The 16,522-nt window shown below is 30.5% G+C and overlaps 1 protein-coding gene across 3 annotated transcripts in view; it reads left to right on the top strand.

Annotated features, from left to right (window-relative positions):
* Positions 1-6: 6 nt before the first annotated feature.
* Positions 7-16,522, top strand: part of LOC106099777 (mitochondrial sodium/hydrogen exchanger 9B2) — a 31,627-nt gene continuing 15,111 nt past the window's right edge. For 2 of the 3 annotated variants that reach the window (XM_013278427.1, XM_013278426.1), the window contains exons 1-2: positions 7-398; positions 13,428-13,669. In XM_013278427.1, the coding sequence (XP_013133881.1) occupies positions 168-398; positions 13,428-13,669 (473 nt within the window). In that variant the 5' untranslated portion in view covers positions 7-167. Of the gene's footprint in view, positions 399-5,626; positions 5,945-13,427; positions 13,670-16,522 lie in introns of those variants that run through there. The other variant, XM_013278428.1, reaches the window with a different exon arrangement.

Raw genomic sequence — 16,522 nt, 5'->3', positions numbered from 1 at the left:
TGTTGTTTTTTATCAGTGATATTTACGTTGAATCTAATATCTTATCTGAAACCTGTCACATAAGAAAAAGACCATTTCCGATCAAATTTGTTTCGATTGTCAGCATCAGTGAGCACGATGATAAAAAGTGAAGTAGCTATTACGCCTATTAGTTAGATACAGTGAAGATGAAAACTCGCGAGCTTCGGCCGACGAAACTAAGTCAAAAAGGTACACGTAGTCCAAAGTTGGATAAGCGGACCGCGAAACAAGAGGTACGGCGTTCGAAAAATACATCGACACAAATCCCGACCCCCGGTAGCCCGCGGGAAAGGGCCAAGAGGTCCGGGATCGAGGCCGTCAAACTACACCTGCAAGCCACCGGAGGCACCGGCAGGACTTCACGTTCAGCCACATCGGTAAAGTACCTCTTAATTCATTGAACTATTCATTAGATTGTTATTATTTTTGCAATAATTTTAAAATTTGCAGTGTTATATAATTTGCGAAATCTAACGTCAGCCTCGTGAAAAGCGTTGCAGTAGTCTGGTCAATGATACCACTGACGTGCTTATTAATACCATCTCACATATGAAGTAAATAAACATAGTTACCGGCCATGACGCTAGCGGCATGTGATGCTTTTATAACATTTACGAGATCGTGACGATTGGAGATTATCATCGACTAGCTTGTCACCTTGGGATAACACAAAATAATATGAAAAATAATGATAATAATTTATAATAATTTCTTATTTAAATCGAACACAAAGCAACAATTCCATAGTTGACATTAACACTTGTATCTCTCACATGACAATCTTTGGATATGATATATAATAACAATAATGGACATTGTTAGAACGCGTGGAATGTTTTTAGGAATTAAAATGCACGCCCGCGTTATGACTTTATATGATAAGAACGCTCCGAGAATTTTTAATTTCATATGCGAATTGAGTAACGTATGCAATGAGCTATTAAATTGTTGATTCACGTGCGTTGAAGCTTGTAATGTTTTTTGCATTATAGCTTAATCTAATCCTATAACTATTCGTTGATTATCAGCTTTTCAAAGCATATATGTACAGACGTAGTTCGATTGTTTGATTACCATAATATCGGTAACCAAGTCTAGTTACAGTTTTAATTGTTACACTTGATATATATTGAATCCTACACTAGCAATGATTTCGCCTCTCTCTTGTACGATATGACTGACGTTACTTTAATCTTGCTTTTTTTTTTGTAAAATAAAAATTATTCGGGTTTTAAAGTTTGCACATCAAAATATTCAATTTACTAACCACGTCGTGACAACCCTAAGTAACTGAACACACGTAAGCACCATAAGTAGTAGAGATATAATTGTTAAACATTTGTTATTACGAATAGAAAATATTGTTTACAACGAAGAGCATGCATCTAATTATGAAAAGAAACAAAATGCATTTTTACTTCCTTGAATATGTTTGTCAAAATCTTCTGTACTTGTATAAAAAGTCTAAATGAAGGAATCATTTTTCGGTGCAGTATTTCTAAAATGGATTATTAATAAACCTCTTAAAGTTGCAATGCTTTAATTTATTCTTCCCACTGACATCATTTTTTACGTTTGATTTTAATTATAGACTGCTAATTATTGAAGACGTATTTTTGTTTATTTCCATGTTTAGTGTTATGAGCTGTATTCATAACTCGTCATATATTAAATGCAAAAGATATCTTATTGCAGTACCTGAAAAACTGACCATCAACATGTCCAAGGTTTGATAAAAAACAGTCTTCGGTTTTTTTTTTTTAATTAATAATTTCCGTCAGGTCTACTCTGATTAAACTCTACAACACTAGTCAATAGTTCATTAGAAAGAAGTCAAACCAGATAAGGTTACTGCAATTCTAAGCTGCATTAGAAATCTAGCTCGTTAACGGAAACACTACTTTCGAATACAACCTTAATACGATGTAATCACAAAACTTGATATTTTAGGGTTAATATAACTTAAGGGCTAATAATGTTATAAAGATAATCTTTCCTGCAAAAAATATACATAGACAATAACCATAATAACTATAATATCTTTTATGTCTAGACGTAATTACTTTACATGTATTTATGTATTACATTTTTGGATTTATACTCGTACTCGTATTTATACTCGAACAAGTTAATGAAGATTTTTTAATGCAAGATTTGGAGTGAAATATGTGAGTTAATTAACCGTTACTTTTAAAAGTATCCATAACTGGTTGGAATAATTAATGATAAGGATTAACAAGTATATCAGATTTTAGCAAGAGATCTTTATTAGAACTTATAATAGACATATTTGTATGGAAAGTGTGATTTACACATTGCAATGGATGCATTGTTCAACCTGTTTTATTCAAGGTAAAACCGTCTGCAAGGTCTTCACAAAAATTATAACAATGAACACTGTCATAGCATCAGTATGTCTCAGATGTTGAGTAACAGTACCCTAAGCTAATTTCAGGATCTCTGCCAACTGATACATTGATTTTATTATTAACTAGCTGTTTCTTGCTACTTTGTGTGTAATAAATTTCCATAATTATTTAAACGCAACTAAGTAGCCAATAAAACCTATTGGAAAATTCTTATCAACAGCTATCGAAATGTTTATTTTCAAGTTTTTTTTTTTATATAAGTGAATATACCCAAATAACCCAGATACAAATCAGATCAACCTTAATCTAAATCTGTCAATTCAAATGTCATTTATGTATATCTGTTTGTCATAATAAACTTCATAGCGGTCATTTACCTAACTCGTGTCTGTTCAATCTGAGGAATCAAAAAGGAAGATTAGAAGCCAATCTTAATTATAACTAAAAATAATAATTTGGAGCCATTAATTAGTTACCCATATTGGAAAGGTAAAAAAACTTTGTTTAAAGAATAGCTTTTATAATTTCCATCCTTTAAGAATAACACGGTGTTTGAGAACTGTTCTAAAAACATGCGCAAACATGTTAATTCGCAACAAAAACAACAAGTCTGCCAATGGTTGAAGTAATTGTTACCAGTTTTAGCAGTTATAAGACGTCAGTATAAAAACTATGAACAAAATGTAAGCCAAAGGTACATTTCTACACGTATTATGAGAAGATGAGACGTTCACATGTAGGTGAGTTGTACGTCTTAATCCCAGATGTTTTAGTCCCCATAAATTTGACCACAAAATATACAGGTATAAGTAATGAAATATCTTATCGATGTAGTATTTTCGTTAACTTAATTTCAACAACTTCAAAAGTTATTTCTTTCACAAAAGTGAACAAAGCTGCAATAAATTTATATTACTACAATCACATTTAATTCAAACCAATTAAATCATTGAAATAAATTATTATCATTATTCAAATCCGAAGACCCGATTATAGGGTATTATTATTCGTAACGAGTAAAAATTAAGTTGCTCATTATCGTGTAACATGCTTTTATCCAAATCAAAGATGTTTTACTATGTTAATTTTAAAGTAAGTCCGATGATAACGTCTTTTTTTTCGTGAACATCAATCAATTTACTTTACTGTTAATTCGTAATTAAACTAACCGATTTAATTATGTTAGTTTACAAATTACCATATCTTTCAGAGTGTCCGTGGCTTAGTGGTTTAAGCACTTGACTTGTAATCCAGAGGTCTTGGGTGCAAATCCCAAGTACCTATGTGATTTTCGAATTTCATGTACATAATTTACTTGACGTATATGCAACCTGCACAAATCGGCGAAGAAATTCAAAGTTGTGTGTGAAGTCGACCAACCCTCAGTGGGCCAGCGTTGCTGACTATGGCCTAGTCACCCTAGAGTAGGCTCCGAGCCCCTCAGTAGGGAAGTATAGAGGAGCTGGTGATGATGATAATATCTTTCATACGTTCTGCTGCCAACTGCGAGTCCATGGCCAACGTTTATTGCCCTTCAAAGATACAGTTCTACCAACGGAAGAAACCCGAGAGAATTTCAGATATACAAGAAAGTAAATTTCACAAAAATAAAGAGTAAACAATTGGCAGTCTCAATTTTCATTTAGATATTTTTATCTGATGGAGATGAAAGAGATTGGAGATATACCATAAACAATCGCATTACAATAAATCATTAAAGTTGACAACCGATCTTATCTGATTGCATCAAATCTAATTTTGGTCGTATTTATAATCGCTTTATAAACATTTGTTTTTCCAACATTTTAATATTTTAACCGAAGATTATAGTCGCAAAGGGTCAAATTCTATCATATCTACCTTAATGGTTTTAAACGTTTAGGGATTTTTGTTGTCTAACAATAATTAATAGAAGCATTCCCACTCAAGTTACTGGTATAGATGACAGTAAACTCTCGTCTTATTTGCCTCCATATTCTGAAAGAATTCAGAATTTTCCTATATCACAATCCCAAGCAAACAGAAACTGTAAATTATGCAAGACATTTTTAATACTCTCGTTTTTATTACACGGCTTACTACATACTTATATCATTTACAATTGTGATAATTATTTATAACTAAACTAGCAAGCTTAGCGTAAAAAAAAAACAAATTTAAAATGGGTATGCAAATATATACAAATGCTCTCCAGAACAGTTATTTCATTTAATATATTGATAATTTATTTATTAACGCAGTGTTCAATAAAAACAAGTTGTGCATCGTGATTCATAGCTGAATTGACTTAAAAAAAATCTTTTAAAATATAAAGTCCGGTGATATAGTAGTTTAGGAGCAATATTGTACCTATAAAAGACATATCGTTGTGTTACGGCGTTATTTAATTAAAATAAAAATTACTTCGCTATGCAACAGCCGTAGTAACCAAATACGTGTATCCTTTTACCGTAACTTTTAATATCCAAGGTGTTCATAAACTACATTACTTAAACATTACATTACATTATTTCACCGGCATCATGTGATTGAAATAAAGTTAAGTGGACCGTGACCTAAGCTCGTGATAAGGAAGTTCATACTCCCGAAATTTTGTACGTGTCTCTGCTGCGTTCCTTAATATGGCGCGCCAGCGTTACAAGAGCCATTCAAACAATAATATTATTTAAATGCAATAAAAACTTCATTCAGTAGTTAACATTAAATATCAATTTTATGTTTTCTATTACAGAAGTCACAGTGAATATTTATGCAATAAAACACTACAGTGAACGAATTGAATATTTTAGTCTACTCAAACAGATATGAGTAAAATATTCAATTGTTTTATTTAAAAAGAAATATCTTTATATGTTGAAGAAAATAAATGTGTTGATAATTTTGCTTTATGTATGTGTGGGTGGTTAACTCAATAATTTTCTTTTTAAATGGACAGGTGCTAAATTTAAAAATAATATATAAAAAATGGAATGTTAAAATTGGAATACCTGAACGAGTTAAAGCATCCAATAATACATAATGAGCAAATAGCAACAGAAAGGAAGACAAAAAGATTTTAGTCGGAAAACCACTTAAGTTGTTGAAGCATTATAGTGATCTCGTGACTGATCTTTAAATGTTATCTTTTATCTGATAAATGACAAGACTTCTGTGAGTGGACTGTTATATCTCACTTTTGTTTTCTTTGTTCAATGCAATACTCTTCACAATTCAATACAAATTACTCTTAGTAAAAATGTAAAATTCATTAGAGTACAATACTCAATATAACGGTGCTAATGAAACGCAGGCACGTAGGAAAGAATATCCGCGATCCGCGTCCGCGCTCTCTCAATCCGCCCTTATCCCTTATCAGAGACAGAGCACTTAAGCCTCGTGACTTCTGAACAAGTTTTTCTAAGCTGTCAACGTTTACCCGCGATATCACGATCATCGACTTACTGGATCAGACGTGTGCCGTGTTATCCCACTATCTTAAATCCACAAATCGTCGCGGTCTCCAATATATCCTCAAATCGGTGTGAAATATTTGATGGTGGAAATATTACATGTCGGTGCGTACATTTTTGTTGTTTTTATTATTTTAAATAACAATTCATATTTTTTTAAAAAATATTTATGATTCATCAATAAATAATTTATAATTATTTTGATTTTTTTGGCATAAACAGAATGTTTTGGTTGTGTATATTTTTTATGATTGTCTTTAGTATGCTGTGCGCATATGTTTTAAATTACTCATTGTTTAATGGCTATTAATCGTGCAATATAATTAGTTGATTTTTGGAGTTTTCGGATCATTAATTTCGTTATTACAGTAATAAAGGTATTGTCACATGTAATACAATACAATATGACTATACTATATTATGCAATTTCAGTTTTATCTAAAAAAATAATATTACGGAAATATAACTTTCCCAAATGTGACACAATTTTTTAATAATAATGCCATATGCTTACCATATGCATTTGATATTAATTGTAATTAAATCTATTTTCAATAATAAAATTGTAAAGACAAAAATAATTTTATTCAGCAATACTTTCTTTCAAATCATCGTTTCTAAGTTGATTCTGAACAAATCTAGATTTAGTAACCAACGAAATTTATAATTAATAATAATTATACTATAATTAATTAATTAATTAATTATTAAACTATTAATTAATTAATTATTTGTTTTTAACGGCTGAATAGATTTCGATAAAATTTGGCATAGATGTAGAGGATAGTCTGGAAGAACACATATATTTGCAATTATTTTTTTTTAATTCACGAGGACGGAGTCGCGGACTAAAGCTAGTATTACATAAATTCTTTCTTGTAAATAATCTTCAGGCCGTTCTTTATATATTTTCCATTGTAAGCCACACTTGTGTCACCCAGATAATATCTCAAGGATGGAATTTTTCAAGACAAACCTGATTGTCATTATTACAATAGAAGCATAGATACAACATACAGTTTGTTTTCTCTACATGTACCTACTATTGGTTTGTTGACAACTTGTTATCAATTACCGGCATTAAGTTCTCGATTTCAATTTCAATTTTTTATTTGTTCAGCACATGCAACTAATGCATTTTTTGCAATTGCATATAACATTGCATTTCCAATTAAACCATTTGAGTTACATTTATCTGACTTACGTTGCATTTTGTAATTGGTTCGAAATTAAAAAGCGACACTTTTTGTGACTTTTTTTTCACATATTAAATAATTTGATCGTTCCACTGATTAAAATAATAGTGCTGAAATTGTAATAATTAATTCTAGTATAAAAAGAAACAAATAGGGCATTTATAAAAGGGCATCAATAGATAATGACGAACATCAATGAGGATCTCTCAATAAAATTTCTTAACGATACCTTGAAGCGGTCAGCGCCGCCGTCACGCAACTCTTCCACGACGCAAGAATAGTAATTGCCAAGGAAAACACCGGATCTACTTCGCGTCATAGATATGCAATAATTTATTTTTTTACTGTTGTCGTTTTTTATGCTCTCTACGTATTACTTAGGTAAGAGTTTTCGAAAATGGATAATTAAAATGTAATGTTTTAAACATATTATATTTTTATATTTATTATAATAAAGCGTAAACACACACTTCCTTAGTGCTTAAGATGTCAGCAATTACAGCATATTTTTGAATATTTTCTTTTAATTAAAAGCCCTACACTTACGTCACGTTCTAGGCTATATATTTTCATATCATTAAACTTAAGAGGTAAATATTTTAGATAAAACCTTAATGTGGGAAAGAGACTATAAGTTGCTACCAACATAAAGGTAGCGAGATTGCCAAGGTTTGTCATGTCATGTCATTTTGACATTTGCTATCAATATATTAATAATTTCATAATTTCATGCGGATGAAGCCGCACGGGAATAGCTAGTTCGATTTATTTATCTTAAATAAATTAAACAATTAGAGCACAATTATATAGATTCTACACTAATTGATACTTTCAACAAAAAATAAATAGTAATTTTAATGAAATTTAAACATTCAGTTGTTCTATTTTTAATCGGAACAATATTCACGTATCAATTTAAATTCAAAAAAGGTTCGAAGGAAAATGAATATTAGTAATGACATTAAGTTGATTTAGCGTCTCAATTGTAGTCCAATTGACATGAAGCGGCGTGCAAGGATAGGCGGCTCAGTGAACACACAGAGTGACACAGTTATCAGACAGGACACAACGACAGCATTACACTCTGTAGCGCGTTAAAAATTTAAATTTTGTGATTGTGTTATAAAAATAAAGTGAAAAATGGTAAGTGAGACAATGTACATAATCTTACTAATATTATACAATATTCACATAGTATTAGGTTAACTTGTGTTAACAAATTTTTAACATTGTCGTTTTGCTTAACTTCAACATATTTGTTTGTTGAATTTCTGAAATGCAAATGTTACCGAATTTATTGGACTAAGAAAATTTTATTTTATTATAATATAATTAATTTCAGACTTCAATTACACCATCTATAAACAAGTATTGTTACTAAAGCATTAAACCTATTTATTTACGCTTTCATACTGATCCGAGTATCGTCTACATATCAATCATATCTTCTGATATATATCCTTATATTTTTAGTTAATCAAAAATCATATGTTTTTGTTTTTCTGTGAAACAATAGTACAAGTTAACCGCGGAATAGCATATTTAGTAAACAAATATACACGTTTGAAGACCGCTAACAAATCTGAGCAATAAACACGTATAAATTTTACTATGAATTCGTTAACACATAGCTAACAGATGCCTTAATTGTATGATAACCATATTGAAGTTATAACTCAACTGTGTCATGTGAATGCGATTAGAATCCCTCTGACAATGTGATCAATTCCATCAGTTAACATTTTATGCAAACTGTACATGAAAAAAGTAAACAGTCGTTTTTTGTATAACTATTTATCATTTTAACAAAGTTAACGTTACTTTAAAGTCTATTAAATTTAATTCAATTTTAATTGCATTCGTTAACAGATAATAGAAAAACATTTTTGTTGACGTATAAACTGTAATAAAATAAAAAAAAGTTCTCACTGTATACAATGAAGAGTATATTAAGTATTTTGTATCTATCTATACTTCTATACTAATATAATAAAGCATAAACACACACTATTTTGTGGCGTAGGATGTCAGCAATCACAGCATATTTTTGAATATCTGTTTCTTCAATAAAATGCCCTACACTTACAACACGCTTTTGGCTATATATTTTCAAGCTATTAAACTTAGGGGTAAATAAATTGGATAAAACCTTCACGTGAGAAAGGGCCTATAAACTACAAGCTGCCAACATCTAGGTAGTAATTATCATTTGTGCTTGACAAATGTTAACAATAAAATATAGTTTTTATATTTTCATGCGTATGAAGCCGCACGGGCAAAGCTAGTAATTAATAAAAAAGTGTGTGATGTTAACATCATTGAATTTCTTGGTAACAATGATAATTATCCTGAAATGTTTCTCAATTCGTTGTGAAATTATATAAATTGATTTGAATAGGATTAATATAGATGCATAGGGGCTCGTAATTCATCTGTTTTAAAGGGTTAACATTAAGTAATTGGTAATGGCAGTGAATTGTACGATTGAAATTTAGTTGATATTTAAAAATAAGCATAGTTGGTATTATATTAATTATAATATCAAAAGTTGTATCAAATACATACGATGGCGATGACTTACGGTTTGTTAATTTTCCTTATCATCTGAGCCTTGCTTTAAACCATGATCTCCATTTTATATGAACAGCCTTCATATACAATGACAACAGTGGTCCTGTTAATGTTCATTAAAAATACCGTAACAATTTTCATTTACAAGTTAATTTTTAAATGATTTTGCACCAATTTTTATCTTTATATATGCATTACTTATTTCTTTATTATAATCTTAAATATGTTTTAACTCGAGATACTGAAAAACGACAGAAAACATGCAAATAATCTTATTAATCATAAATAACATTATGATTAATTAATAAAATTATTAGTACTCGTGTAATTAAATCTAAAAGCACGAGACCTTGATAATTCATAATTATCAATAATTATAACATATGTATAATTTTTAGTGTATTTTAATAGTTTTCTCTAAGTAGCTAAATAAATATGGCGTATCGTCATTACGAAGAGCGATACAATTGCCTCAATTATACATTTCTTGCTATTACTATAGGATGTTACCACAATTACGATAAACAATGACAGTAATAATTGCCCCTTTTAATATCATACCTTTAACCACTTTATTAACCGCTTCTTACTCCCATATTCCAGATCTCTTAGTGTCCAAATTAACACAAATTATTCAAAGCACATCAATAAAACAAAGTGTAACTTAAGATAATTAAAGTTATTATGATGAAGAACACATAATGGTCCAACCTTCAAATATCTGCGGAGATATTCAAAGATGTGTGAAGTCAACCAATCTGCACTAAGTCTACATGGGTAACTGAAACTTGTCTCATGGATTTGGTGGGGACGACTGTTAGCTGAAAAGTTGCTAGGCTGTGATATATCTTAGTAATATAAATTTTTGATCTTATAGAGATTTAAAACATTACACACGATGTTTTTTTTTGTTAATGAATAAAATGTTGCTAGTATCAAAATTTAGTTAACATGTACATATTGTAAAACGAGGTTTATTGAAATGTGTTTCCTTTTTCAATATCAATGTCCATCGTGGTCACGTGGTCGGCGTGGCGGCAGGCGTGAGGTCGCGTCGTTTAACCCACTTCTGTGAGAGCTCCTCAACAATGATTTCATAATTCCATACAAACAATTAGCTAATAGAAACTGTTTCCGACACAGTCTCATCATGACTCACTCGTGTACTTCACAATAATTAAGTATGTGACAAAAGATAAATAAATACATTACAAACTAAATGCTTACGTTTCGCTTTTCCGATTACAAAAAGTGTTTTCCTTCAAAATAAAGTTCTATAGATTTTTTAAAATTTTAGTTCGATTTAAATTGTTTGGGACTTTTTATATTTTTATATTTCCAAATATAATTTAATCACAATGAATATATACGAGTATATATTGTTAGTTATTGCGTGTTTAACGTATTTAAATATTTTACAATAATATAATATACAATTCAATATATGTATATTTCAATGTACTATTAGTTGACCAATAATAATGTCGAAAGGATAAAACACAATAATTACTTAAAGTGACGATCTTTGTAGTACATTTTTAGCTTGTCAATAGAACATCGTTATCAGTAATGTGATAAGTTTATGATTTTCTTTTATCAACAAATAACAATTTACACTGAAAGGCCATCGCACTTTGCCGTTCTAATAAATGCTTCATTAGATAGAATTGGATGAAAGATCATTTTAACTTTTAACGTCGTTATGTGGTGATAAGCGGGCGCGGCGCGGCGTGGCGCGGCGTGGCGCGGCGTGGCGCATGGCAGCGGTCAACGTAAACGAGCGCATGATTGGGAGCTCATGGCTTTGGCTCGTGGCCGGCTCCTCGTGAGCGATCATGTGATTGTGATGAGTCCACTTAAGCGAATAAATACTCGACCGCTACCCACAAACCACTATTATCAATATTAACTTCTGTTTACAATTTTAATTTTAGAATAGCTTGCAGTGCCAACGACATGGTATCTCCTTTGTTATTTAACTCCTTATTACCTTCATTGCACTATTTTTATATCAGAAACTAGTTACAGATTCGAAACACATTAAACTCCAAAAATTGTTGTACCTACATTTTTATACGTAACACACAAGCGAATTAAAATTTGGAATATAAAATAACATTGTTAGTGGTCTTCGTTTAACACTGCGATAATAACTGTCATTATCTTAATAACTTCCGTGACTACGACATCCTTTTAATTACACGTATATATGATACCATTGAGCAGTAGAAATATGCAACTAAACGACCAACTGTATATCTGTAAGAAAACTCTATCATAAACACAACAATGCAATAAGAGTTTTTATCGTCAATGTAAACATTACAACTATCCAATATATCTCAAACTTGCTGCTATCTGCGACTTCTCCGTACAACTTAAAAAAACTAGTAACAACTATAGCCTATGTTAACACTGATAACGTAGCTTTTTAATAGTGCAAGAATTTTTGCTTTCGGCCCAATAGTTTTTGAGTTATTTTAATACTTATAAAAATACAAATCTTTCCTCTTTATTTTAGAAATTTCAATCTCCCATTTCTATTTAATTTGCCTTTAAATGGCCTGTATGTGATTATTACAATTTTCTCTTTATAATTGGACTTTAGCCATGGAGAACGATAAAAATTTGAAAGAAAGTAAAAGAAAAGTATACATACCAAGAAAACCCTCAGTTACACGAAAGTGTCCGTTTGTAATTTAATTGAATGATGCAGAGGATTAACGACGAAGGAGGTTTTACAATTTTTTGGTTGATTTTTGCTGTCCAGCTTTATATGTTGCTAATTATGTTAAAAGATAGTAACTAGTTATAAATTTAAATTGTAATTTATTTTAGAGCATCTGAAAATATTTATGACTTATTTCAGAGCTTTATAAACTTTTGTATGTTTAATAAATCAGATATCTTAAAAAGTTATTAGTAAGGCGTTAAATATAAAAAATAATTAATTATTGTTCTGCTGGAAAATTAAAAATATGTTTGTAAAATCTTGGTTGCAGTTAGCCAAGATTTAAAACAACTACTAACGCCATCTATTTAAATATAACTGCTATAAATAGTTCGTTCATTGACATTTTTAGGAAAATGCATAAATGTGTATTATAATTTAAATGTTTATTAAAACAAATTGTTCTTAACGTTCAGAATTGAATCTAACAATTAATATGTGAAATAAAAAGGAAAATAACAAGATGAACTATAAGGTGAAGTTAGGACTATAGCTAATGATTGCGTACAATCTGACGAGGTACATATTAGCATGGTTTTCTGCTGCCGAAATCATTTATACAAATATATATTGTCATCCTTCTCATTTTGTTCACAAAAATAGAGATAACGTTATGTTATTGTACTGGTCTTTCGGCAGTGGCAACCCTCGGTATTGACTATTTGCTAAGTTATTGGAGGCTTCATGTCAAAATGTGTGAAGGCGGACAATACAAAGCTGCTTTCAGTGCATTGTCGACTGCCGAACACTGTAAGACGCGCGCGTGCAAAGTAATTGAGTGATAAAAAAACTTTGTCCGCAGAATGCGTTGTCTACGCTAAAAACGAATAAAGTTATTTTTTTTTTCGAAATGGTTTTAATACATCCGTGTAAATAATAAATCATATAAATGTACGTATTACTTTATTCCATGAATTAAAGTGAATTAAAAAAAATCTTAACTGCCCAAAAATTTAGAAACTATAGTTAACGCATAAAATATAGAGAAAACCTCTAGAACAAATAAACTAACACCGAATAATTCAATTCATTTTCTTTAATAACTCTTTTAAGTATTTTTCTTCTATTAATAATTTATTTTTGTCTCCAGGTTCGAAAAACGAGCATCCGAATGACTGCAATTAAAGAATATCCTTTCGACCTTAGCGATTTGCAAAAGCAAAACGCAGGAGGCGAGCAACGACGCGCGCCGGAACTCAACCCCGAGCAGCTGCCCCTTCCTGCGATCGCGCCTATAACCGCTACGGAAACCGCTCCCGCTGAAGGCAAGAGAAAAGTTTCTATTATGGCTGACGAAAAAAGCAAAGACAGAGAAAATCTGCCATCAGACAGGTAAGTTAGTTACATTTTTACAAGTTGAACATATTGGCTTTTAAATGTTACATGTTATTTTTACAAGTTGAATATATGCATTTAAAATTTTTATCGACCTCTGATCATGTAACATAAATTAAGGCACAGTTATTACTTAGTTGTCATTGTTATATGACTTTGTCTATATAGGTGTATTTATCTCTAATATAAAATATTAAAATATGACAATAGATAGCATTTTGTAGATAATTTTTTCCTGGAAACAAATCTTATAATTCAAAACGTGTACCTGATAGTCAGGGCCGTTCATCTTAACTTGGCCACCGGCGCTGCGTGTCTATTCTATATAAACTTCCGCTATTGACCAATCCTATAATTTTCCTCGTAAATATTGTCACACCTTGTAAATGAGGTCAGTTTTTCTTACCATAGAACGACCAAAGTAATTCCATCGTTGTTTGCAAAGAAATAAATAAGCGTCCTTAACTTTTGCCTCTTTGTATGTCTACAATTAAAACACCATAAGGTGCAAGTATGATTTAAAGTTGGCCTAAGTTATTATAAAACACATGAAATAAATTGCCTTAACTCGGGTTTAACTAGTTTTAATACTTTCCTGGAATAAATTTAAATATTTATGTTATCAATACTGAGTAAGGGATTTTAATTTATTATTAAATTTTTGGAATACAGCATTCGCAAAGATCGACTGATTGTGCCATAAGTAAATCTGAGAGCGCGCCTGTAAGAATTGACTAGCAATTTTTCAAAAAATAAGTATTGAATCTTCTTGAATAATGCTCATGCAATAGCAGTTCTCAATAAAAATACTTGAAAAATATTTGACTGATAATATTGAGTATAATATTAAATAAATAAAATATTTCTGCCATCTATCCCATGAAACACATATTTCAGAGGATTAATTTAATAATTAGTTATTAAAACTGTCAACTGTCACAAACATGGTAGTTAGAAAAGCTGTTTTAAATATTCCATGTGCATCTCTGTTAATATCTGCCTATTAATATTAGTTCAATATCATATTTTCATAAAATTGTTATCTGTGGTATAAGTACGTGTCATAAACGTTTTTACGACCTATACTAGGAATGTTTTTAATATTATATTTAATGAAATGTTATATACTAGTGTGAAAAGTTGTTATTTCAGATTAGTGAAGTTTGTTTTTTACAATCGTGAATAATACTAAAAGTATTGTTATTTTGTCATTTTATTAGTAACTTATTATTTTTCCAATGACTTCATTACTAATTAGTTATGTCTTCTTTTGTGACAAATAGAAATTTCTTTTTTCAATAACTACAAGTTTTACAATGTTTTATTGTAATTTATCATCAAAAATATAAATCCTCCAAAAGTTTTGACATTGCGAGTGATTCATGTCATTGTTTTTAAATGAACTATAGCGAAGCCATTGAGCGAAACTAAATTGCCTTTTCTTATTCAAAACATTTGAACAATGTATTGTTTGAATTAAGTAGATATTTTTAGTAAAAGCATCAACATTTATTTATTTCAGTAAACATCTGTAGCTAATCTGTACTTCAGTAATAGTCAATTGCTACATTTAAGCAAAATAAAAAGAAATATTTCCTAGGTATACATCCTCATTAGAAATTGCATTTGTTAGTTATTTTAATTGTAAACCCTCTTCGATGTCAGCGAAAAAAACAAAAACAAAACGACATCTCTCTAGAATCGGAAAACGAAGCTTGTAAAGTACTAATAATCAGGTTAAAAGTGGTCTCATAAAGTCTACTTACTGGATAAGGGTTACTTTGCTATATTTAACATGACTTTATAGTTTTCACGTGATTCATTCGTCGTACAAACATTCCGTTCATTATTGATACGCATCATGTGACTGTATTTTATTTGTGAAAGCTGTAATAACAGACAGTCATTTACAATAATCGCCGTCTGTCCGTTAATTAAAAATTACAAAGTAGATATACGCAATCTGTTTGCTGTCTCAAAGTAGAGCATAAGTAGCTACTTAATCTTTCTTATCTTACTGCCACTGTGTTTATATAATATTCGATATCATGATTATATATTATTATTTTTTTTTTATTTCTTGTTGTAAGAAATATGGAAATCGGCATTGATTTTATTTAAAAAAAATTATCACAAAATAATTAAAAGGTAATCAATTAAAAATAACTTTTACAAAAACTTATAGAAAAATACAAATTAATTTTGTTTTATTACGTTACGCAAAACTATTTGATACTCGTAAATACATTAATGTACTTAGTTTCGGTAATTTGTGTAACAAATCGATATGTAGATCTTATAGACACACCATTAATAATGCTCAAAACCAGAGTAGGCTGTACTCTTATTGTATGGTCGTAGTTGTATTTGTAACGAAGCAATACCTTCGAGTAAGACCGAAACAGAATGACGCAACAAGTGTACCTATACAAATGAACTAGTACAACGATCACGTGCTACAACTGTTCATTGTTGCATGTATATCATTTCATTATATTGCTTTGTTATGGTATGGTTTTAGCTCGTAAATATTTTCAACAATGTGACAACATGGGTTGGTAGTTTAAAACTGTAAAATGTCACTATTAAACATTGACATAACTACATTTATGAGATAGAATGACTTTAAAGACCTTAGTCATATAAATATGCATGGATTTCAAAACCGTGTCGTATAAAACGGGTCACAACCTACCCTGAGACTATGCATGCACGGCGGGCCTAATATGAAAACAATGGGATAATGGAGGATACAGTGGTACTTATCTACTCGATGCTTGCCTCACCGCCTGAAGTGTCTGGTCTCTGTCGGTGCCAATCGAGTCAACTTCTGTCAAGCTTATAGGCACA

The sequence above is a fragment of the Papilio polytes genome, unplaced genomic scaffold (genome assembly GCF_000836215.1).
Source record: "Papilio polytes unplaced genomic scaffold, Ppol_1.0 DF824102.1, whole genome shotgun sequence".
NCBI classification, from domain to species: Eukaryota; Metazoa; Arthropoda; class Insecta; order Lepidoptera; family Papilionidae; genus Papilio; species Papilio polytes.
Note: the sequence above shows the minus strand (reverse complement) of the source record. Positions and strands in the feature narration are given on the sequence as shown.